Source organism: Bos grunniens, chromosome 8 (assembly GCF_055505025.1).
Source record: "Bos grunniens cultivar Pamir isolate PY7600 chromosome 8, Bosgru_T2T1.0, whole genome shotgun sequence".
Classification (NCBI taxonomy): domain Eukaryota; kingdom Metazoa; phylum Chordata; class Mammalia; order Artiodactyla; family Bovidae; genus Bos; species Bos grunniens.
This window is the reverse complement of record NC_141172.1, coordinates 54,219,885-54,246,518: the sequence shown is the minus strand read 5'-3', so window position 1 is coordinate 54,246,518 and position 26,634 is coordinate 54,219,885. Positions and strand designations below refer to the sequence as shown.

Below are 26,634 nucleotides of genomic sequence, written 5' to 3'. Positions count from 1 at the left end.
GCTGGGAGAGACTTTCATTTGCTTTTGTGTCATTAAATAATAAAAGCTATTAATAAGCACCATACAAACATACAGTTAGATCACAATGTGTCTGCATTATCATCTATTTCAGTGGAGGGAAGAAACCAAACTAGAAAGAACACAACTTAAAATCATTTACATAAACAACCGTGTTGTTCTTATACACAGAAATGAGTTAATTTCATGCTTCTAAAGAGACTGGGTGAGAGAGGTAGTTAAACCAACTTCTCAATTACTAAGACTACCTAAATTATTTTCTTACCTGCAAGATTTTCACTGCATTATACAGACTGACCTGATTTAAAAATAATAATTAGGTCTGTCAAATTATGAAGTGAGCCTTTATCAGTAAAACCTTCCCCAAAATGGATTCGGTCAAAATTAGCTAATAATGCCACTCACAATTTCAAACACAGAGCACTGTGGCACTTCATTACTGATTTAGACTTGGGGATGCAGCAAAGGATCAGAGCCAATAACCAGGAAATGTGTCCCCCTATACCTTTGGGGAGCGTATTAACTCTTGCCAGTCAATAGGGGACCACTGTGCAAAGACTGCTTCCGATCATTAATTTACCTTCCAGGGGAAATCCTTTGTTTAGCCACAGGTAAAATGAAATCCAGAAACAGGCAAACAAGGACATCCAGACTGACCCTCAGCAGCAGACAGGTGATACCAGACAGACATTCTGAGAAAATCACTCACCTCTTTGGTGATCACTGTCATGGTGCTTCTTCTCATCTTTAATTGGAAGGTGGGACTGGCCTCCCAGGGCACTGGAGAGGGCCAGAAGGCCGGCACTGCTACCAATGGGCGGAATGGCAGGAGGCTGAAGCCCCGAAGGGTGTGGGGTCAGAGGCACTGGCAGACCATGTCCATGTGATAGATGCTGGGCCTGGAGTTGCTGCTGCTGTGAGAAACGAGACAAAGATATTGAACTTGTTCCTTGTATCTGAGTCACCCCTCAACAACAAAAGGAGAGGAAAGTGGTGCAAGAAGACCCTGGAAAGCCCAGCACCCATGAAAGAAAAGATTTATCCTTTATAAATACATATAAAGGGTCAGACATCCCATATATATATTTTTTTTTAAGGGAGGGAGATGAATAATAGAGAAACGCTATATTTTTTACTTGGATTTGTTGGTTTTGCAATGCACTGTAAATAACCTAATTTTTAAATAATGAAATTATCTAGGTTACTTTTAATAGCTGAAATTAGACTTCTTCAACAAAGCGTCTGTATTTTGGTCTCCAAAAACATAGAGCCTCACTATAATACATCTCTAATCAAAACATATATGTGACTAACTGTTAAAGCAGTTATGCTGAAGGAAAAAAAGCTGAAAATTGAGAAAATTAGTGTTAAACAGTTCTCCCAGAACCGCTGCACAGCATGCGGCCAGAGTTAATTTGAAAGAGAAAACCTGAATTAACAACCCAGAAAAGGAAACTGGTTGCAGCCACCGTTTTAAGCCCTTTAAGTGTCCTCAGCGGTACTTGAGCAAATTACTAAAGAAAATCTAATGTAGCAAGGCTTGGGTCCTCCTGTAGGCTTGCTCAATAATGCTGAAATAATTGGGCACTCTGCGCACGTTTAGTGATGCTCGAATGAAAAGCTAGAGGCCTGCCCTTGTACTCTTCTCCAGCGGCCGCCTCTGTGTTGTGACAGGTTTATCTGAGTGGGACTGTGATGCATGCACCAGTAACTGTGCTGACAAGAGTTTAAAGTCATTTTTACCAGCACACACTGGCAACACATGGAGAAAGCCCTCAAGAGGCTGGAAAGGGAGTGCTTGACCTCCGCCGAAGCAAAGCAAGGATTCGGGAACCTCAGTGGGTAGCCCTCCCTGCCTCTTCCAAGGGGGAGGAGCGGGGCTCGGTTAAGTTAAGCATGTCCCTCAACAGGAGTCCCGTCAACCAAGACTCTGCTTAACAACGTTCTGTCAGAACATGTGTTGAGAAACTCTTAGACTAACTTCTGTAGTGATTACATTTTAATTAATACCTTGAGAATCACTTTTCAGGCCTATCCTATAATACCTAAACAGTCTTCTCTATAATTTTCTTTCCAAGCAGGACTGCACAAAATAGCTTTCTCAAAAATGTGTGGGGTGGCACCTTCTGCTTCCCTTCACTGGTAAGGATGATCTTAAAAGTACTTCAGCAGTTGTGACCAAAAAATATGAGCACAAAATATTTTCTAAACATATGGAAAAAAGGTCTATGAAGGAACAAGGCCTTTAGGTAAACATATGGCAAATTTATTTCAAAACCTTGTTCTATTGAAATAGCCAGAAAATTGCTCCAATTCACTTTCTTCTCTAAATCTTCTAATACTTCCTTGTGTGCACAGGATGGGCACGTAGCCACTTTCTGTCTCAGATGAAGAGTCCAGTCAGCAAGCATTTATTAAGAGCCTGCATATTGCCTAGAGAATCCCATGGACTAAGGAGCCTGGTGGGCTACAGTCCATGGGCTCACAAAGACTCGGACACGACTGAGTGACTAACACTTTCACTTTATGTCCTCTTACCACCTTTCCTAGGCTCTAAGCTTTGTGAGAATTCGCATCTGACACACAGCCTAGCTAACTGCAGACACTGAGAGGTTCACACAGTATCTGAGCAATTAAAAATGTTTATTTCATTATAAAACATTAAAAACAAACAAATCCTAAGCTAAAAGCAATGTCTCAGTTGCCCAAGTGTTTCACTTTTCTTTTTGTCTCAAAGGACCAAAAATAAGCGCTTCATTTTCCCATTCAACCAGAACTTTCCAAAAGTGAAAAATATATACCCCTAGTCTGCAGCACATGCGATTCACAGTGAAAGCTCACCTGTGCTCTATTCTATCTCATAATAGCTCTAACACTGGTGGTCTGCTCTTCTCCACTGTGCCTGTCTTAGGAGAGAGGGGATCCCTTTTGCCTTCCAAGGCTCAGACTCCTCGCCTTCACCTGCCATCTCTTTTCTTCCCTCTCCCTTTGCTGCTCCATCGATTCTCCAACTCTCTGTTGCTGGTTCTGTCACTGATCTTGTTCTGCTGCTTGCAAGCATCATCTCTAGCATTTTAACACCTATCTAACACTAAAAGATCTTGAAGTAGCACTTTTTCAGGAGGGGAAAAAACACTATATTTTAATCACTTTTTGTGTTCTCCACTGCCCCTAACAAAATATCTTCCATATAATTGGCAGTGAATAAATGTTTATTAAATTTAAATAACCTTCCTTTACTCTCTTCAGCTAGGTCTGTAAGTATATATCCTTGTCTGTGCAGAGCCAAACATCTTTAAAAACTAGTGTCAACAACCCCCTCCTGTATACACACACACACCCCTTACTGCTTAATTCCCCATAATCTGGATTTCAGGCCCATCAATCTGAAAAACTGATGACCATTCAGATAGCAATTTTTCAAGGTTTCACAGTGGCTTTTCTCTCTGACATATCTACAGCCAAAGCCAGTATATCCTCCTCATGAGACTCTCCCCTACCTGCTTTGGAAATCCAAAGTGAGCACTCAGTCTCTCTTTGTTACCTCTCTGAATGCTGTGAAATTTCCTTCTAGACTTCTCCTTCTGTTCACTATAGAGTCCCAAGCTTTTTGCTGCATTCCTACGCTACAGTACCCCGGTGTAACTCCTCCCCGTACAATTCTACTTGGCAGTCCAGCATTACCTGAAAAACTTTAACAAAACCTATCCCCTAAGTAACTTTCGCTGCCTCAAGTTACCAGTCACCACTCATTTGTTTTCCTTTTGTGTTTCTATATCCATCATCCTGGAATCCTGTCAATTCTCAGTCCCACCATATCAGTTAGACCCTCAGCACCCCATACTTTGATTAGTACAAATCTGCACTAGCTCATTTCGACTGCAGTGAACCCACAATGCATCATCACTGCCAATACTTTTTTCTCAATCCATGGCCGCTCCTGTCTCTTAGAACCACCTCTTCATTACTTATCAAAGTTGTACTCAGCTATCCTGCTCAGCTCATGTTTCACCGGTTCTGCAAAGACCTCTCCAAACACACCTTGCGTCTACTATCTCATAGGACTCCCTCTATCATTCACTGGCACAGGCTGCCTCATAAAGGTACTGTTACTCATCTGCTTATGGAGAAGACGACCTTGACTTGTCAACAAGATTGTGACCTTCCAGGGAGAAGACAGAAGCCTCAGGACTCTGTACCCTGGCACCTGGCTCACCACTATTTAGTCATATGGCTGCATATTTAAAGTTTTGGGTAAATTAATTTTCAACTAAATATAGAGTTCCTATATATCCTCTACGCAACTTCTACTAATGCAAAAACGTCTTACATACCTGCAGACTTTATCAAAACCAAAAATAAAAAAAAAAATTACATACCCAGAGAACTTATCAAAACTAAAAAATTAACATTGGACATTACTATTAATCTAACACAGAATTCATTCTGATTTCTCTAGCTTTCCATTAATGTCATTTTTCTGTTCCAGAACGCCACACTGCCCTGAGGTTTTAATTTTTCACTTGTTTTTATAACAAAATTATAAAGTCCTTTCAAAGATTTTATGAATGACAACATCCAGATTATAATCGTAATGTTGAATAGATTATGCCTTGAATTTAGGAGAGAAAAAAATGAGAGGGGGCTACCCATAAACCCATTTTGTAAGTCATCCATTATACATACAAAATTTTAAACAAGAACACTCAGGGCATCCTATAGAAAGGAGCTATTTTTCCAAGTGTTTAAAATATAAAACTATAAAATAAAAATGAGGTTAAATTACCAAAAGATGGATGATAAAAATGTAAGACAGATATACTGAAATACTTTAGTAGGTTTTTAAATGTTTACATCAATAAAAGAAATCACTTTCTATATTCAGTGGTCATTTTTAAGCTTCTTTGTAAGTCTCTCCCTAGAAACTAGCCTAGCAGTAGAGTGACAGGTATAATTGATAATGATTCCCAGTTAGTCAATAAAACCAATGTATTAGTGACCATCTTTAAATAAAAACACCACTCTAATCACAAAGCAACAGGGTAAAAAAAAAAATGTTTATAAGGAAAAAATAAAAAACAAACAAAAAAAGAGCAGGGAATACACTATAGTGCCACTTGAACATTAAAATAATATATACTCTATGTAACCATAACTGAAAAACACTGACAAAGATATACATATTGGAAAAATTCTTCTGGCTGTGCCTCCTTGGCCGTCACTATCTTGGGTGCCTTATTTAAAAAAGAAAACACTCTCTTATCTCAAACCACAACACAAAATAAAAATCTTTTTTTTTTCTTTTCCCTTGATAGGCCATTCAAAAGAATAAACACTAAAATGGAGTGAACGTTAAGCTTAAGCAAATAAGTACTCCATCAGGATAATTAATTTAATTGTGAAAAAGAGCCAGTAATTATTTCTGAAAATATATAGCAATGAGGTAGTATATACAGCCTCAATTCTGTTAACAGTTTTTACTGAAGTTTCTGAAACAAAGAATTATCTCCTCACATATTCAAGTTTGGAATGAGGGCAAAAAAAGAACTACTAACGGATCAAGTTCAGAGGAAATGTCTTTCTGCCAGCAAAAAAAGAAATTCTTTTTAATCAAATGTCCCCAATTCCTTGACCAATCCCTGAGCAAGAGCAGTGTGAGTGTAGAGGTTCAGTCTACACAAATCCCTGCCAACTCTAGACAGCTCCAACTGGAAACCAAGCAGAGGTTTTCTTGTCCAGCACCTCTCACTCTATAATTCTATCAACAGGAAAATCCTGCAGAGATTAAAAAATAAAAAACAACAACTTTCTTAGAAGTAATGACACCCTAGTAGCAATGACCACATTTGGTGCCATATCTTGGCTTCTTTAAATAAACAAACAAACAAAAAAACAAGGTGAGCCTGCTCCATCCTTGCCAGAAAGTAAGATTAACAGGTATGACAAACAGGACAACGGGTCAACTCGAAAGGGTGCTCACTGGCAAAACTCGAGACAATTCAAGCATCATGAAGAATAAAAACTGTAATAGATTACAACATAATTTTAAAAACAGTTGCCAGGATTAGACTCCATGGTACCCCCAAGAAAACAGGCGTACCGATGGGTCATGAGGCCAAGAATCAGAGAACAGTTCTCAGGACCACAACCACGCTTCCAACCAGTTGGCCAAGTTGGGTGCACTGAACATGTGTGCCCTGACCCAACCAGAAGACCTGATTCTATGAGGAAAGAAGAAAGGGACCAGACACAGGAACTGGGCAAGAGAAGGCAACGAACTCTGAAATAAAGCGGCAAGCACAGAAAACGCCTGAGACTGGGCTTGTATCTATACTCCCTGGGTTGTGAAGATGCCCTTTAGTAGGAACCCTATCTGTGGGGGCTGAGATGAGTCTGAGAAAGGAAATCCTGGATGATATGTAAGGAGGCACCATAATGAAGGGACATCAGAGCCACTCGGCTAGAATCTTTATCATCTCTGTGGGCAAGAGCAGGTCACTTCATGACCTCAAGTTTCTTTATGTAAAATGTGGGAAAAGGTATAAAACCTACCTCTCCAAGGCTGCTGGGAAAATTTTATAAGATTGAGCATATAAAACCCTTAGCATGATGCCCAATAAATGATTGCTTCTATCATTGGAAAAAAGTATCCAAAAGTCTATATTTACACACCTACTCACTCACTCACACTGGGAAGGAGCAAGGGGGAAGGCAGGAAAGAATATTATTTTAAAAGGAAAAGAATTTAGAATTTACCACCTCATTACTCCAAATCTATTCACAGCATCAAGAAACACTAAAACCACTGGGTGAAATGTTGCTGGGGAACAGGTTATTCAGTGTCAAAGGATATCCGCACAGATGATTAGCTTCAACAATAATGTGATACAACTGGGAAATACACAACATCAGTCAGGGAGTGTTTTCACTAAAAATACTTAACCTGAATCTAGGTGGCTCAGATGGTAAAGAATCTGCCTGCAATGCAGGAGATTCTGGTTCGACTCCTGGGTCGGGAAGATCCCATGGAGAAGGAAGTGGCAACCCACTCCAGTATTCTTGCCTAGATAGTCCCATGGACAGGAGTCTGGCAGGCAGCAGTCCATGGGATGGCAAAGAGTTGGACACAACAGAGCAACTAACACTTTCACTTTCAAACATGAGAAAACAACCGCACAAGTCCAGATTGTAGGGCATTCCATAAGACCGTCATTTTGAAGATTCCAGGTCAAAGTCATAAAGTGAAATGTTTGGGAACTGTTTCTCAGCAACCTGAGAGAAGACTGAAGAGACAGCACAACAAAAGCACTCCTGTACGTGCAGAACAGATTGAGGGACAATTGCTGAGAAGAAAGATGTGGTATCAAGGACATTTTCTGGACAAATGTGAATATGAACTATACACTCCATAGATGGATGTCTTAACTCTATCATGCTCATGCTGGAAAACTACAGGAGATGCACACTGATGTATTACGGGGTGAATATTATCAAGTCTTCCTCTTTCAAACAATTCAGCACACACAAAATATAAGTCTTCTGTCTGCATGTATACACGTACAAAGCAAAAGTGACAAAATGTTAATTGGTGAATCTAGGTCTTGCCTGGAGAATCCGAGGGACGGGGGAGCCCGGTGGGCTGCCATCTGTGGGGTCGCAGAGTCGGACACAACTGAAGCGACTTAGCAGCAGCAGCAGGTCTAGGTGATGAGTTGTTGCTGTTGTTTAGTTGCTAAGTTATATCTGACTCTTTTGCAACCCTATAAACTGTAGCTTCTCTGTCCATGGGATATCCCAGGCAAGAATACTAGAGTGGGTTGCCACTTTCTTCTCCAGGGAATCTTCCTGATCTAGGGATCAAACCCACATCTCCTGCACTACAGGCGAATTCTTTATCACTGAGTCACCTGGGAAGCCCAGGTGATGAGTACACTTTGTTTTACGGTTCTTTCCACTCCCCTGTAGTTGTAGAGGTGGGGAAAACAGGATGCACCCTTCTAGCCAGAAAACTGGGAGTTCCTGCTCTGAACAAATCTCTCTAGCAAAAGCTAGAATATAAAAAAGAACAAAGGAAGGAAATTTACAATCTAAGCTTATTCCTTCTTGATGATTTAAAACATGAGATTTACTGCAGGGGAAAGATGGGCATTTACAGTAACCTAAGAAAGATTATCACTGCAAGGCTAAGTTTCTCACACCAAAACCACAGATCTCTCTTGTCCTCAAAATCTCTGAATGACCTTTAAGGGGAAAACAGGTAACAAGTAAAGAAGAAAATTCCATGAGTCCTGTTCCAAGGATTCTACTGTCTTAACTTGCAGTTTTAACTCAACAAAGTAATAACAGTGAGAAAAGGAAAGGAAAAAAAACTTGAATTGTTATATTAACTTCCCCATTAGAAATCCTATTAGAATTTTTTTTTTTTTTTCTGAATTGATCCACAGTTTACTAGGAAAAGTATTTCTAAGCAAATCAATAATTGAAATAAAATTTCCTGGAGGTTTTTGTTTATAAACTACTTAAAGAAGTTTTTGAAGAGATTTTATATATGCACAATGGAATATTACTCAGCTATTAAGAAGAATGCATTTAACGAATCAGTGCCAATGAGGTGGATGAAACTGGAGCCTATTATACAGAGAAAAGTCAGAAAGAAAAACACCAATACAGTATATTAACGCATATATATGGAATTTAGAAAGATGGTAATGATGACCCTATATGCGAGACAGCAAAAGAGACACAGATATAAAGAACAGACTTTTGGACTCTGGGAGAAGGTGAGTGGGATGATTTGAGAGAATAGCACTGAAACATGTATATTACCATATGTGAAACAGATCACCAGTCCAGATTCGATGCATGAGACAGGGCGCTCAGGACCGGTGCACTGAGATGACCCTGAGGGATGGGATGGGGAGGGAGGTGGGAGCGGGGTGCAGGATGGGGGACACATATACACCCATGGCTGATTCATGTCAATGTATGGCAAAAACCACTACAATACTGTAATTAGCCTCCAATTAAAATAAATTTTTTTAAAAAGAATTTTTTGAAAAGATTTTAATACATTATCTCACTTAAACCAATGCTTACATTTTGTGTTGGAATCAAGCCAAGGGATCCTGCTTAGAAAAGTTTTCTTTAGTTACTTTACAGTATTTTTTAAAAGTAAAGTTGTATCTGAAAAGCCTATCTGCTTTAGATTTTTCAGTAACCCTGAAGTTGACCTTAGAACTTCAGATGACAGATTAGTTGCTTTCCAACATTTCTGACCACAACTAGTGTGTGTGCATGCTGTACATCTGCACAGAATACACAAGAAAATGAAACAACAGTTTAACAAATGCCAAATACTATGTGTGGCACACTTTTGTATTTTCTATTCGCTTCTTTTTCTAAATAAAAAATGTTCACTACTGATTTCACTACTTAGTCAACCTAGGAACTGTAATTTGAACAACACAGAAACAGGCTGTGATACTGAGATTTACCATAAGAAACATATATTTGGTCTTAGTTACACTTCCAGACACAGAGCTCCAAAAATCCTTGGGATTTCCAAAGCAAAGAGAGCAATAAAAGGTGCTTTTTGTTAGGTTAATGAGGTGACTTTTGGAGGGCTCTTAGGGGTGGGAGCTGGTTGCTAAGGGAACCAGCCACTTAACTGAAGGTTGGACCTTTCAGTCTCAGCCACCAGACCTTCAAGGAGAGAGGGGAGAGTAGCTGGAACTGAAGTTAGTCACCAGTGCACTGCCACTGATTTGGGCCAACTATGCATATGTAATGAAACCTCCAGAACAACCCAAAGGACAAGGTTTGGAAAGCTACCAGTCTGGTGAAACACTGGGAGATGTGGGGAAGAGCAGAGCACTTGGAAAGTGCGTGGAGGCTCTGCGCCCCTCCCCCATGTCTTGCTCTGTGCATCTCTTCCATGTGACTGTTCCTCAGTTACATCCTTTTATTAAAAAATGGGTGATTTGGTATGTTAGGGCTTCCCAGGGGGCACAGTGGTAAAGAATCTGCCTGCAGGAGATCCAAAAGATACAGGTTTAATCCCCGGGTTGGGAAGATCCCCTGGAGAAGGAAATGACAACTGATTCCAGTATTCTTACCTAGAAAACTCCATGGATAGAGAACCCTGGAGGGCTACACTCCAGGGGGTCGAAAAGAGTCAGACTTAACTGAGCAACTGAGTACACACACAATTTGGTAAGTTAAATGTTTCTCCGAGTTCTGTGAGCTGCTGTGGCTAATTAATTAAACTAAATGAGGAGATTGTTAAAAACACAGAATAATCTAGATTTAGGGCTGGTGTCTAAGGTGTAGGGAGTAGGGGCATTCTTGTGGGGCTGGCCCTTAGCCTGTGGGGTGTGATGCTATCTCCAGATGAACTGTACGACACACCCAGCTGGTGAACTGCTTGGCCATCTGACAAACTAAACCACACTGAAACTGGGTGCAGAATTCTACAGGCCAATACCTGCACATGTGGGCCTAATTGTAGAGTACGGAACACAAGTCCTCACCATCCAGCCCAGTGAAGTACCTGCTGCCCCAACAGGGCCTTCCCTCGCTAGGGAGTTCTTAACATAATTGCTAAGTAACGGTTCATTCGTAAGAATTAGAAACAGCCCCTTTGAGGAAGTGACCTTAGAACTAAGACTTGAAGGATGAGAACGAGAGCATCTTGCAGAGAGCGGAGAGAAGAGAATCTGAGATGAGAGGAAACAGCTGCAAAGGTCCAGAACTGGAAAGAAGCCTGTGGTGACAAAGGAAGAAAAGGAAGTCTGGTGGGAACCCAGTGAGCAAGGAGGAAGTGGGGCTGGATGCAACATTATGGGAATCAGATAATAGACACAAAGGGCTTCACACTTTCACTTAAGAATAATGAGAGCTTTAAGCAGTAATGAGTCTGTTTTGTAAAGTTTGAACTTTTAGCTTGTCCATAACTGGTATAAGGTGGATAACTATATGTGTTAACCTCTTAAACCTAGATAACTGTATGGTTAGCCTCATCTCACTTTCTGGCTTATATTTTCATTTTCTTTAAGACATCTTCTGATGAATAGATACTTTAACTGAGTAATATCTTTTCCTTATGGTTTGAGCTTTCTGTGACCTATTAAGAAATCCTTCTCTATCCCAAGATAAAAAGTCTTCTTGGGTGTTTTAAAGTTCTGTCTTTTTATATTTTTCAGGTAGACTTCTGCATATAATGAAACAGGTGGATCCAATTTCATTTTTTTCCCCACAAAAATAACCAATTAACCCCCTAGTGTCCATCTTTTTCCCTATTGATCTGCCTGCCTGTCTGGCATATATAATTGGAACAATTTCTGAGTACTTTACTCTGCTTCACTGGTCTATATTAAGACAGAAAAACTTCTATTTCTGCGTTTTGACTGTGCCAAAGCCTTTGACTGCATGGATCACAATAAACTGTGGAAAATTCTGAAAGAGATGGGAATACCAAACAACCTGACCTGCCTCTTGGGAAATCTGTATGCAGGTCAGGAAGCAACAGTTACAACTGGACATGGAACAACAGACTGGTTCCAAACAGAAAAAGGAGTATGTCAAGGCTGTATATTGTCACCCAGTATTATTTAACTTATATGCAGAGTACATCATGAGAAACGCTGGGCTGGAAGAAGCACAAGCTGGAATCAAGATTGCCGGGAGAAATATCAATAACCTCCAATATGCAGGTGACACCACCCTTATGGCAGAAAGTGAAGAAGAACTGAAGAGTCTTGTGATGAAAGTGAAAGAGGAGAGTGAAAAAGTTGGCTTAAAGCTCAACGTTCAGAAAATTAAGATCATGGCATCCAGTCCCATGACTTCATGGGAAATAGATGGGGAAACAATGGAAATAGTGACAGACTTTATTTTCTTGGGCTCCAAAATCACTGCAGATGGTGACTGTAGCCATGAAATTAAAAGACACTTACTCCTTGGAAGGAAAGTTATGACCAACCTAGACAGCATATTAAAAAGCAGAGACATTACTTTGCCAACAAAGGTCTGTCTAGTCAAGGCTATGGTTTTTCAAGTAGTCATGTACGGATGTGAGAGTTGGATTATAAAGAAAGCTGAGTGCCGAAGAATTGATGCTTTTGAACATGGTGTTGGAGAAGCCTTTTGAGAGTCCCTTGAACTGCAAGGAGATCCAACAAGTCCTTCCTAAAGGAGATCAATCCTGAGTGTTCATTAGTGATGCTGAAGCTGAAACTCCAATACTTTGGCCACCTAATGCGAAGAACTGACTCACCTGAAAAGACCCTGATGCTGGGAAAGATTGAAGGTGGGAGGACAAGGGGATGAAAGAGGATGAGAGGGTTGGATGGCATCACGGATTCAATGGACATGAGTCTGGGTGGACTCCGGGAGTTGGTAATGGACAGGGAAGCCTGGGGTGCTGCAGTCCATGGGGTTGCAAAGAGTCAGACACAACTGAGTGACTAAACTGAACTGAATAGGCATTCTGAGCTAGAGTATTATATAACCTAAACATTCATAATGGTATGTGGAGACTAGGTCTGACAGTGGCCAGGATATAAGGAGAGATCAGCAAGAAGGTAATAAAGGGATTCAAACCAAAAAATGATGATGATTTGGATTAGGGTTGTAGCAGTACAAGTGGCAAAGAGAAGAAGGACTTAAGATCTATTCTGGAGATGGCACTAAAAGACACGGTTATGGAAGGAGAAGGCCTCCCTGGTGGCTCAACTGGTAAAGAACCGACCTGGCCATGCAGGACATGCCAAGAGACGCAGGTTCGATCCCTGGGTCAGGCAACCCACTCCAGTTATTTTTGCCTAGAAAATTCCTTGGACAGAGTAGCCTGGCAGACAACAGTCCATGGGGTTGCAAAGAGTCAGACATGACTGATCAAGCATGCACAAACACACGGAAAGAGAAGGGGAAGAGAAATTCAAGATACTTTGCAAAGATATGCAGAGAATGCTCAGTTGTGTACGGCTCTTTGCAACCCCATGGACCCACCAGGCTCCGCTCTCCAGGAATTTTTCAGGCAAAAATATTAGAGTGGGCTGCCATTTCCTACTCCAGGGAATCTTCCTGACCCAGGTATCAAACCAGCGTCTTTTGTTGTCTCCTGCACTGGCAGGCAGATTCTTTACCACTGTGCCACCTGGGCTTCCAAAGCAAAGACAGGCCCCAAGCAACTGGGTAGATGGTTGTACTATTTATTCACATGGGTCAGAAGAGAGGAGAAATGAACCTGTAAGTACAATCTTTGTAATTTTTAATTAGTATCTTTATAGAGTAGTTTTAGGTTCACAGTTATAGCTTTTTTAAGATTAGAAAAGTTTTATGTATAATGTGAAAAAGCAGAATGGAAAGAAACTTAAAGTAGCATATAATCATACCACCCAAAGGAAACTATAATGTTAACGAGTCCATCTAGCATTTTTTCAATGCATATATAAGCATTTTAAACAAAAATATCATGCTACCTATAGTTTAAAATGATTATTTTCCTACTCAGTGTATCAGAGAACATTTTCCCAAGCCTCTAAATAATGCTTTGACTACATCACTTGTAATGGCTGTATAGTACATGCCATTGTATAGGTATTAGAGTTCATTTAAGTGGTCCCCCAACTGGTTAAAGGTTAGGCTGCCAATTCTGTCTGATATGTATGGACAGTCACCATGGTTCAACAGTATATCAGTTAAGACAGTTCCTCTGCAAATTATAGACCACCCAGGTAAAAGTGACCTAATAATAGGGGTTTTTATTTCTCACATAACAAGTTTAGGGTTGGCTGAATGATAGCAATATCAAGGCTCTGGGTCAACATCTCTGGTTTTCCTGATCCCTCTCACATGCCATTTCCCCCAAAATGGCTGCTGCAGCACTGAACATTAACTGGCCCTTTCACAACCAAGGTAAAGCAGAGAAAAAGGGCAATTTTCTCTTTATGGGTCTTTCTGTTGACGAGGGGGAAAAAAAAAAAAGGCATCTCTTTACATCTCATTGCCTTGGACAGGGTTAATGCCCCACAGCTCATCTGTGAGGAAGGCTGGATGGAGCACCTGGATGTTTTAGCTTCCAAGAGTAGGAGGCAGGTTCAGCCTGAAGAAACAACCAAAAAAGTTGCCTTGACATTATCTTTGCTTGTAGACCATTTGAGGATACAAGCTTGAAAGAAACCTCAAAACAACGTTTGAGTTTTCAATCCAGGTAGACAGCAGCCTGAATTGTACTCCTGCCCTCAATAGTTTCTTTTCTCAGGTATTAACTGTGTCCATAAATTGCTTTGGGTCAACCTAGAGCAACATCTGGGGAAATAAAAAAAATATATACACATGACTGCCACTTTGCTATGGGATCACAATGGCCCTGGCCCTGTCAGTCACAGAAGACAACCTGGGCACTGAGATAAACTCTCCCCCCTTTACTTGAATCTGTCAAGGGAAAAAAATCCAGGAGACTCACAAAACAGAATAGCCACGGAGCTGCCTTAAAAAGGATGAAAAAAAGTGCCATTAAGTTTTACTTAAAAGCTTTAGGGGATAGGGTTAGCTCTAGGCCTTGCTTATTAGATCAATATCATCATTTAAGTTTGCAATATTACTAGATCTAGTGAAGCAGTTTTTCCCAAGTAGGATGGATAAAATTTTTCTCAAGATGGAGAAATGAGAGAAAAAGTACACAGTTTCTCATAAAGGAATGAGATAATTTCAAAAATAGGAGTCCCCCAACTCTCCCGGCAAACTCTACACATTCTAAGTTACTTATATCCCCCTTACTGGCTTCCCAGGTATCTCAAATGGTAAAGAAATCTGCCTGCAAAGTGGGAGACCTGGGTTCAATACCTGGGTCAGGAAGATCCACTGGAGAAGGGCATGGAAACCCACTCTGGTATTCTTGCCTGGAGAATCCATAGACAGAGGAGTCTGGTGGGCTACAGTCCATGGGGTCACAAAGAGTCAGACTAAGGGACCAACACACACACACTACTGGCCCAGCCCTCTGCTATGGTCCTCCAGAAGTTATCCCCCTCCCTCACCCACTACTTCCTCTAATGAGCTTACTTGTAAGGCTTTTGCTTTCACTGGTTAACTGCTATCCTAATTGGTATCCCCATGTGCTTGATTTATAACTTTGCATAAACATGATTTACCAATCTATGGATCTAGCCATCCCATGAAATCACAAGCACAGGGATCAAGAGGCAGGGACCAGTTCTTAGTCATCATTGAGCCTCAGAACTTTAAAAGATGCCTGTATGAACAGGAGACTAATAAAGTAGTCTCAAAGATTTACATGCCTGCATTTTCTTTTGATATAGTTATGTGAAGGTAGCTGCTGGCTCCAGATAATCCCTCCTAATAAAAAAAAAAAAATCCCAAGCAGTCATTATCATTAGTTATTCAAGATTAAGTGTTTAATGTGGTTAACTTATTTTCCACAATACCTATGACAATATCAACACAATGCAGGGTTTTTGTTTTTTTTTTTACCACCAATAGTTTAAGAAACTCACTCATCCCCTGGGCACTATTTAGAAACAAATTCAGTGTAACTTCTGATTTACAAGTTTCTGAACAATTATGCAGCAATGTCTCCTTATGATGCTCTAGACAACTGCCTTCTGTCTACACTCTTGCCAAAAAAGTACAGTACTGTATCAGGCTCTTGTGCAGTTTTTGATTCTTGCTAAGGCATAGGCTCAAACATTTTTTGTGTCGTTAAAGACTTTTTGTGAACCTAAGACAAAAATTTCTTCTCTGGACAATGTACGTCTTTCACAACCCCCAACACACAATTTTGCCAGTGCTTCAGGGAGCTAATGGAAAGCTTGATAGACAAGCATGAAATCCAAGATGCAAAGACCCAGGTTAAAAATACTTGTCTTGGTAGTGGTGTTTATGAAAACTTTTATTCTTATATATGACACTAAGTTACAACACCCGATGTTGTAGATGTCGTAGATAAGCTGACCACCTGATGTGAAGAGCTGACTCATTTGAAAAGACCCCAATGCTGGGAAAGATTGAGGGCGGGAGGACAAGGGGATGACAGAGGATGAGATGGTTGGATGGCATCACCAACTCAATGGACATGAGTTTGTGTAAACTCCAGGAGTTGGTGATGGACAGGGAGGCCTGGCGTGCTGAAGTTCATGGGGTCGCAAAGAGTCGGGACACGACTGAGTGACTGAACTGAAACTGAAGTTACAACAGACATAAAGAAACATAGTATGAGTCAGGAGTATTCAACCAATATGTGGAACTACACACACTTCAACTTAGCCTAACCAATCAGTATGGATATCAGGCACACCAGATTTCACTTTCCTCATTGAGGTCTGGACACTAAACACTGGACAATACTATACTGGATCTCAAGATAAAGAGCCTATTGATCCCAGAGTCAAAGAACAGCGTTGAAAGAACGAATAAGGGACAAGTGTAACAAAATGGTTAAATGGGTGCGTTCTGAAATCAGTCTAAGTTTGGTCCCCAGTTCTGCCACTTCCTCCCTGTGTGGCCTTCAGAAAACTACTTACCCCTTCAGAGCTTCAGTTTCATTATTTGTAAAGCTAGGACAATAATACTCCCTTCCACTTGGAGTGGCTATGAAGCTTAAACAAAATCATGTCTGCAAATGCTAAGCACAGTACTGACACAAAGCAAATACTCCATAAATGCCTATTTGTAATTACCCTTTGAGGAAGAAGAACATAAGGATAGGCATGTAAATCTAGAGAAATAGCTGACACAGAAGTCCCGCAAGTTCTAAAATAAAAATGTCACAGTCATCAAAACCAACAGGCTTACAAACCGTACAATGTTAGAAAACTGGACAGTACTTTTGTGGCTACTATCTCCAGCCTTGAATTCTATAGTTTTCATCTATAGGATGAAAATACTCTTAAATGCCTAAGATTCCCTACAAGTGACACACAGGATTATGTATTTCTAATGAGTCCATACTCCCTTCTTCTCAATCTTGGCTCAATATTATGGGGCAAAAACCCAAAATGCTAGGTCAAAATAGAATATTTGCTTATTTAACAAATATTTACTAAAGTTATTAAATAAACAAATTATTGCATGTTTACTGAACAATTATGAGTATCATACAAATATTTATTGAAAACAATGAGCTCCATATTGTTCTAGGCACCATGACTATAAAGGGAACAAGATCCCACCTGCCAGTGAAGGGAAATTCACAAATACACATGAACAAATAAATGGTAAAAGTTTTGAGGAAAATAAAAACAGGCTACTTTACACAGAATGAATTGGGTGTGAAAGAGCTACTAAAGTTTGCCAGCTAGGGAAGTCCTTTCTCAGGAGGTAACATTTAAGCTGAGATTTTAAAGAGGAGCATGAGGAAGACCATGTCAAGACATGGAAGAAGGGGTTTCTAGAAGGTAGAAGAGCTGATGCACGATCACTCAGTCAGGAAGATGCCTGGGGTGGCCAGGGATGGAAGAAAGAGACCAAAGGGGCTGAAAGAAGTCACATGAAGAGAGTGAAGAGTATGTGAAATAGAAGAGGTGGGTGAAAAGCCAGCTCACACAGAGACTTGCAGGCCATGGTAAGAAATTCAGACTTCACTCTAACCAAAATAAACAGCCATCAGAGACAAACTATAACCAGGGGAGCAATAAGATCCAATTAATATTTTAGAAAAAGACCACTCTGGCTGCTGTGTGCAGGAGGAAGAAGACAAAGACAGATGCACAAACAAGAAACCCGATCAAGAGGAAGTTGTAGGAGACCAGCGCAAGTACAGCACAGACCTGTCCTCCCCCTGGGGACAGGGGGAGATGGCCGAAGCAGGCATCTTAGAGAGAAAAGTCTAGAGGCAAAACAGACACCATCTTTAAAATGAGGTAAAGTTGTGCTATTGAGCTTAGATTCTTCGCATTCATCCATCAGCCAGTCTCTTGGATACTGACAGTTAAGGACTAGAGTTCTGAGGGGTACTGGGAAAGAAGGCAATCAAGAAAAAAAGAACACAAAAAAACACAAAATGGACTAGGGAATTATCAATCATCAAATCTACAGAAATCAAGACAGTGTGTCATGACTGGCAAAAGAAACCCCAAAAAAGACACCCAGTCTAATAGAACAAAATAAGAGTCCAGAAAATGCACCCACACGATACAGTCAACAGATTTTCGAAAAATGGTGTGGGAACAATTGAATTAAATATTCATCTAGGGAAAAGAAAAAGAAAAGAAACTCAACCCAAATCCCCGTATCTTACACCATAAACAAAATTTAACTAAAACTGGATCATGGTTCTAAAAGTAAAACTTTTACAAGAAAATATAAGAGAAAAATGTTTGTGGCCTTGGGTGAGGCAAAAGGTACTGAGAAACAACATCAAAAGTTAAGACTCATTTAAAAAAAGTCATAAATTAGACAATGTTAAAAACTCCTGCTCTTCAACAGACATAAAAAAAATTAAAGGATGACTACAGATTGGGAGAAAATGTTTGAAAAATACATAAAGTACTTATGTTGAATAATTTTTAAAAATCTCATTAATGATTAAAAAAACAGACTGAAGAAAAACAGACAAAGATGTGAACAAATACTTATCAAAGAAGATACAGAGATGGCAAATAAGCACAAGACACTCAACATCTTTAGCTATTAGGGAAATGCACAAAAACACAAGTACTACTATATACCTATCGGAAATGTCTAAAAATGCCCCAAAGCTATACCAAGTGCTAAAGAATGTGGAGCAAAGGTTCTTTCGTACATATTAGTGAGAGAAAAACAGAATGGTCATTTGGGGAAACTGTGTCAAGTTACAAGAACAAGACCATGTCAGTTACTTTAAACATATATTAACCACGACAACTTCTGGGGAAAACAACAAAATTTACAAAATTCTGTATGTTAATTTATTAGCACTCCATCCACAATCACCAAACCCTGGAGATAAGCCAACTGTCCCTTTCAAGGGATGAGTGGCTAAAACAAAGTGGTATATTCATACAATGGAATATTATTCAGCTATACAAACGAACTAACTGCCAATATAGGAAACCACACAGACAAATCTCCAATGTATTTTGCTAAGTGAAAATGAAAACTCAAAAGGCTACATAGTGCATAATTTCATTTATATGACAGTATCAAAAAGGATCATTTTGGGAGGGAAAAAGCCATCATGGGCAGTTGCCAGAAGTAGGGTAGGGAAAAGGACTGACCACAAAAAACAAGGGGATTTGGGATGGCAGAGCAAGGCAGGAGAGAAATATTCTGTATCTTGATAGTGGTGGTCGTCACATGACTGTACTGGATTGTCAAAATGCATAAAACTATAACCTTTAAAGGGTAAATTCTACTTTATGTAAATTGTACCTTGATAAATATTTTAAAGTATACATAATAATGAGTAAGTAATGCTCTGTATTTCAAATATTTAAAAAAAAATACAAATTTATAAATAAATGCAGCCTAGTTTTTACCATGTTTTCTATTACTTGTTTCTCTATTTTGCTGTCCTTGGACATTAACATTTTATCGAAATTAAAATGTGCTAATAAAAATTGATTTACATGTGGTAAAATGTGAAACCAAAAAGTTTACAAATACCAAAATGTTAGTAAGATGATTTAAATGTAATCTGAGGATCTTTTCGGAACATGTTTCATAAAACATTTAAAATACTCAAAGTAAAAATGAAATGTGCCTCTTTGATAGGCTGCAATGAATGAACAACTTGATGTAATGATTAAATTATTCTTGCTGCTGCTGCTAAGTCGCTTCAGTCGTGTCCGACTCTGTGCGACCCCAGAGAAGGCAGTCCACCAGGCTCCCCTGTCCCTGGGATTCTCCAGGCAAGAACACTAGAGTGGGTTGCTATTTCCTTCTCCAATGCATGAAAGTGGAAAGTGAAAGTGAAGTCACTCAGTCGTGTCTGACTCTTAGCGATCCCACGGACTGCAGCCTACCAGGCTCCTCCATCCATGGGATTTTCCAGGCAAGAGTACTGGAGTGGGGTGCCATTGCCTTCTCCGAAATTATTCTTACTAGTCTATAAAAGGTTTCCATCTTTTCATAAAAGTCCTTAGAAGTAAGATCACAAATGTATTTTTAAGTAGATTGATATCCTAGAGAGCTTTGAGGAGGACACACACCAACCATCCTTAAAACTTAGTCTAAGGCATCTATCCTCTAATTGCCTGTTTGGTGGGGAGCCTGTCTTCTCTCTCCCAGCTCTGAAGACACAAGGCAGGCTGGGTCTATGAGGGAAAAGGTCTGGCTACATGGGAGTTAGCTGGTGATGCTGTTTGTAGAAACATTACTGGGAAGAAGTCAGTAAGAGAACTAGAAAAGCAGAAGCAAAACTTGGTAAGGGGAGGAGGAGACCCAGGGTGGAGAGAGGCTTCACTCTCGGTTCAGACGGTAAAGATTCTTCTGCAGTGAAGGAGACCCTGGTTCAATCCCTGGGTTGGGAAGATACCCTGGAGAAGGGAATGGCCACCCACTCCAGTATTCTTGCCTGGAGAATTCCATGGACAGAGAAGCCCGCCAGGCCATAGTCCCTGGGATAGCAAAGAGCTGGACATGACCAAGCAACTAACACTTTCACTTCTCAACCAATACAAAAAGGAATAACAATGTGCAAGCTTGCAAGCTGCCTTGAGTGAAATCTTTTCTGTGTAACAGTTCCACCTAGTCTTCTGGACCCCAACACAGGCTCAACCTGCTGTGCACTGGTGTAAATGAAAGGCAGACAGGTCACTCCACCTTCTTCTAGTGGAAGCCAAAGCCCACGTGCTTTAAGCTAAGTCACATGTACCCACCCAGACACACTCTGCAGCTCCTCTAACACTGTTTGCCTAACTCTACCTGGAGCTACGGAAATGCATTTATTAGGGGAAAGGAGGGAGTGAAGGGCTTCTCTTGCAACAAGAGCAGAATAGTAGCATGTCAGGTTAGCAACAAATAAAAACAAAACTGACAAACTTCTAGAAATTTCTTCCAGAGAAGCTTTGTAACAGAAATCAACAGAGTGCATATCATAAACACAAATCAGAAATTTTGTTCCTTATCTAGGTTTTTTAGAGAGTTCTGAAGTAGAGACAGAGTTTTAAAATTACTTAAATATATGAGAGTCTTTGTTATGAAAGGAAATTACTGCCTCTTAGAGCCTCATCAAATTATAGCACAAAGATTAGATTATAGCTACATCACTCAGTAACACAATCCCCTGGATCCACAATAAATGAACAAGTTTAAAAAAAAAAAAGTGAAAGCAGACATACCAATATAAGAGGGAGAAATGTGAAGAATAACGTTAAAACTGCTTTTTTTGACTCAGATACAATCATGTTTATCATGCTTTGTGAAAGCAGGTAAGCAAAGCCCTACAACTGCAGAAGACCAACCCCCTACCCCCAACCTTAATCCCATCAATCTGTGTACATCAGGTAGCCAATGGCCAGCACTTTTGTAAAGACTTTAAGCTCCAGGTACACTGTCGAGTAATGACAAAGCTAGAATAACAATCTCTGATAAAACACAAATCTATTTTATAGCTTGTTTTTAAGTTTATTCCATATTATGTACATTTGGAAAATACCCAACAGTAACCAGATAGGAGAATAACAAGAAAGGGAAGCTCATTGAAAAGTAGCTTTCAGTTATTGTCAGTTCATTGAAAAGTAGTCATTTAAAAAATAAGGTAAAAGCTGAGATGTTAAAAAAAAAGTTTCATGCATAGAACTCACATCAGAAAACAAACTACGACTGTGGCACTTGAGTTCAATTGCCTGCCTATACCAGAAAGCCCCCTTAAAGAGGTTGAGACCTATGAGGTCAAATACTGAGCTTCTCAGATCCCCCAGGAAAGACATGGCTGCATCTGGAGAAGTGATTTCAGAACAGGAGTGGCTCTGGGGAAAGTGATCAGGGAAAGAGGGAACCTTAAAACAAGGTAGTCAATCACTACTTCAGGCAACTGAGCTCCATCCAGCTGGAACCCTCAGTGAAGGAATATATGCAAAATGCACTTCAAAATCACCCAACTAATGGAGAGGAGGGAAGCACTCCACTGAGTTTGGGATGATCCCATAGTGGGAAGAAACTCCTTCACACTCACAGGCAGAAGTGAAAAGTGGATTCCCCACAGTAAGGACTCGGGAAACACAAGAGCCTCCCAGGCAGCTGAGGAGAGGTGTTGCCAAGCCACAGAAAAAAACCTGTAATGGGAATGACGAGAGAAAGGTAGATAAGGAGAGTATGAGGGTAAGGTGGGCCCAGGAAGGATAACAACGCTTCCGCACTGCAGAGATACCTGCGCCCAAAGGGTTAACAGCATAACCGCTGCAAGTTTAACAATACCCCTGGAAAGCCCTTTATTAGCAAACACAGAAGAGAAAAAGTACAGCTCTCAGATACTTCAAACTTCTCAAATTTTGTGCTATTGGAGACTGTGATGTAAAGGAGGGGAAAACACATATACACATTTTTAATATATACACATATTCCTATCTATCAGGGCGGTTTTTGCCTAATGGCTAATTAGTTTATAAAAACAACAAGGGAAACTATCATAATGGTGGATCTAAATGTCTCTGAAACTTAAAATGGCTGTTTTTAAATGTATAATGGAAAAAGAAGGACATACCATTTTAAAATTGTCATACTGAAAGATGTCATGCCATAATGCCAATCTGAAATGCATATAGGGGTGGGTGTGTGTGTGTAATTTAAGAGCCAATCATATGACAAGGATAATAAAACAAAATGCTAAGATGAAGGGGGAAAAAAACCCCAAGGGTATTGTCTTTATTTTTTTTTTAACTAACTCAAATACATAGGATGGTAAAGGCAGAGTCATTTAAATCATTTCCTTAGTAATACAAGTAATATTTAAATAGATTTAATAGTGCTGCTCCAAACCAATGAATTATGGGTTTAAAACCTATTAAAATGTAATGTTTTTTTCCTAAGCTGAGAGGAGAGAGATTTAAATCCACTGAATTTTAATATTTCAGCCTGAGCTGCAGGAGGTAGAGAAAGTCCAAATGAACTATTCCATCAGCACCATTCAAGCATGAACATTTTAATCAGTTTTACTTCCTTGGAGTTCTCTAACACAGTTTACGCTGTCATTCTGAAAGCACTTAACACAGAGAGTGTGAAAAACCACCAAGGCTTGTTATTGCCTTCACAATTGATGGCAAATAATTTTGCAGACTTCCTATCATTAAAATGTCACTGCTAAAAATTGAGGTTCAGCATTTCTTGTGCTAAACTGCATTTTCCTACAACATCCATGGCATACCTGTTCTTAAGGATTTTTTAAGGAGGTGTGCTTTTTTTAAAAAATGCATATTTACATCATTTCTTTCCTCAAAGAGGTTAAGAAAGTGGAGGAAGGAATCCAGAGGAACCCCATTTCCTATTTTTACAGGCCAAACATTTTCTTTTCCAATGTCCATACTGACAAAACTTTTTTTCTTAATGGTAGTTTCTTTGGTGAAATTCTTATGAGGCTCCAACTTAGCCTCCTTTATTATTCACACAGCATGTGCTGATTATATAGTGTAATGGATTTAAAAAATATTTTAAGATAGTCAGATGACTCAATTTAATAATACAGGAAATGAAAACATCATTTCTAATTAGATCATATTACTGATTTAAAACTACAGTTTGTGTGTTGTTCCAACAGTGTGATCTTATAGAGATTCTAATTTAAAAACACGGTGGCTAGCAGGACACATGACATGATTTAACTCGATACAGAACATTCCCACAGCCCGTTTGGAGGAGCTCTGGGAAAGCTTCGAGGAAATGTGAAAAAACGAACAATTCAAAGCAAAACAGGAAATATTAACTATAGAAAGCAACACAGGCCTTTCCCTGGGTTTTTTTCCTTATAAATAAAAGACAAATGATATTTAACTTATTTCAATCTATCAACAGTTTTAAACTGAACATGACCTGTGAAAGAAATCATTATAACTGTGTTTCATTCCATTAAACACAACTAGCTTATTGTCAAGAGAACAAGCCGCCTCTCCAGGTTTCAGGCTCACTTCAGCTTTTTGCATTTAAACTGCATGGATCACTGGTTTGGCTCATTTACCAACGAAGGTAGAATAATATTGCAGAGTTAAAAAGGTGCTTCATCAGATTTCATTAAATTGGGGAACATTTGCGCTTGTCTGGATGGTGTGCCTACATATAAAACAGATACGCATGCAGTGGCAAATAAATGAAGGTCTGCAGGGGCTCAGATGGGTCTTTGCCTCTCAGGAGGGAAATTTCCCTTGGTGCAGAAAATCACTGTTGACTACCTAAAAAATTAAGTCACAAAAATCTAAAACTGACCCCTCATCACTTTTGGCAGCAGGTCAAAATATCACCACCTCACAACACAGCCATGCCTAACGGGGCACAGAACAGCAGGTGCATTTAAAGGTACACAATGTTGTAACTCTGAAAGGTACTGGACACAAGGCAATTAAGAAGTGCTAAAACAAAGAAAAAGAACAGCAGCCACAGAAATGCATCAGGTGAGCTGGTTGTGATGGGGATCTTCCCTTTGCACTTGGTTTGTGATTTCCCAAAACTGCTGGTTTTGTTTTTCTATTTCTGCAATCTGTTTTTCAGAATAGTCAGATTACGTGATTTTGATTCCATTTTCAGCTCAGATACAAATAATTTGGAATTGCCACCAAATCCACAGACTACAGCACACACTGCTTTGACAGCATGCAGCTCTACTGAATTAGTTCTTCAAATAAGTTTTTAGGTCACCAAATTAGCTTTAATAATTAAACCCATATATGCACAATATGTCTGTCAGTTACTCAGCTACAGTCTAATAAATCATCTTCTGCCTGAGAAAAGGCAATCTGCCATCCCATTCAATACAAAGTATGTAAAAATGAAATAGATATAATAAAACAGTGTTAAAAATATATCTGATGTGACAAAAGAAAGGGAACTTGTTCTGCTTTTATATCTTCCCTCATATCTTTAAGCAACATCCAACACAAAACAATGCACTTTTGATTTAGATTAATCTCGCCACTGTACAGACAGTAACTACTAAGACTGAAAAAGAAACAAAAAAACATTCCAGAAAAGGCTGTCCACCAGACATGAGATAGGCCAGCTACCTGTATTTCAGAAGTTCATATAAAAATAAACACCACACCAGAAATGACCCAGGAGGCTCTCCTATGGGTCCTCACCCACACATTCTCTCCTTCAACAGGAGACAGGATAGCAGGTGGGAAAAGTAGGTTCTATGCCGAGTGACCTTGAGAGATTTGGTAACCGAAGTATATCCCAACAGGAACGCAACAAGTGCTTCAAGCAAACACAGCGCGTATGAACATATACGCTAATGTGAAAATTCAAGCTCTCTCAGTGTTTAAAAAGAAAATTATTACACTGCCGTTCTCTGGAATTTCTGGAAATAAAAACTAATTGTGAAATGTATTCATCTCTCATCTCTCCCCTACCCCCGGGACACAGAAAATGTACAAGAAACGAGTCTCTACATGGCTTGTTGTGATTCATCCTCTTCTTTCTAAGGGGCACTTCCAAGGAAATAAAGGTTACTCTTCTCCATTTACTATGCCTTCTAATCTATTACCAGTATTTTCTTGTGGTCAGAGGGACACAAAATAGAGCTCAAAATAGCCCATTAAAAAACAAGTTGCAATCAGACTATAGTTCCACCACCATCGGCAGCCATCCCAGAGTTCTGATTTCCTTGTTAAAAGACAGAGGCATAATTGAAGCAATATCTTCACTTCAGATTGATTATCAGGCGACCCTTATCCGCATCTTCACTCAGCAATTTGAATTTTAATGAAAGTAAATGGAATAATTAGCATTTCAAAGTGTGTTTGATACACTGAGGGCAAAAAAAGAGAAAAGACTTTTGTGTATAATCTATACACGAGAAAGTATTGGGGTGGGGGCAGGGGGCAGAAAGAGGAAAGTACAGTTGACATGTCTTCATTAAAACAACCTACAGAACCACTTCTAACAGCTGCATAAACAGAGATGTGAATATTGTGCTTTTTTCAGCTAGGATTTCTTGCCTTTCTAAGTTTTAGCACCTTTTTTATTACTGGTTACCTTAACTGAGGAGAATAAAAATGTAAGTGGAATTGGAGTAACTGCTCTAACCCATGAATTCCAGCAGGATTTCTAAGCAATGTTACTGGTACTATGAGGGATTTTCCAAACAGGCCGCTGATTTTGCAAAAAGCTATATAGTCATCTATCATTTTTACTACAAATGGACACTAGTCTAAGAACCACTCATCAAAGGGGAGGAAGAATAGCAGAGAGATGTGAAAATGTATATTTTATTTCACTAAACATGATATTAAGACAATCTATATTTGAGGAAAGATAAAAGAAATCAGGTCATTTTAACATTAGGGCAATCTGTGTCTTTTGACTGGCAATAGGCTAGTGACAGAGGCTGATTGAGAAGGAAAGAAATACTATGAAAAAGAACTACTCAGTCTCCCTAGGGGAAGAATTTTCAGGAACATGTCAATTGGAATTGGTGAGAATGTGTCCAGAGTTTCTGAGGTAGCCATCAAACTTTGTGAGATTGAA

At 39.6% G+C, this 26,634-nt stretch overlaps 1 protein-coding gene across 15 annotated transcripts in view; it reads right to left on the bottom strand.

Moving 5' to 3' along the window:
- TLE4 (TLE family member 4, transcriptional corepressor) overlaps positions 1-26,634 on the bottom strand; it is a 167,152-nt gene that overhangs the window by 86,057 nt on the left and 54,461 nt on the right. For 8 of the 15 annotated variants that reach the window (XM_086414356.1, XM_086414341.1, XM_086414349.1 and 5 more), the window contains one exon: positions 728-932. In XM_086414356.1, coding sequence (XP_086270482.1) covers positions 728-932 — 205 coding nt within the window. The remainder of the gene's footprint in view (positions 1-727; positions 933-26,634) is intronic. The other 7 variants (XM_086414342.1, XM_086414350.1, XM_086414346.1 and 4 more) reach the window with 1 other exon arrangement.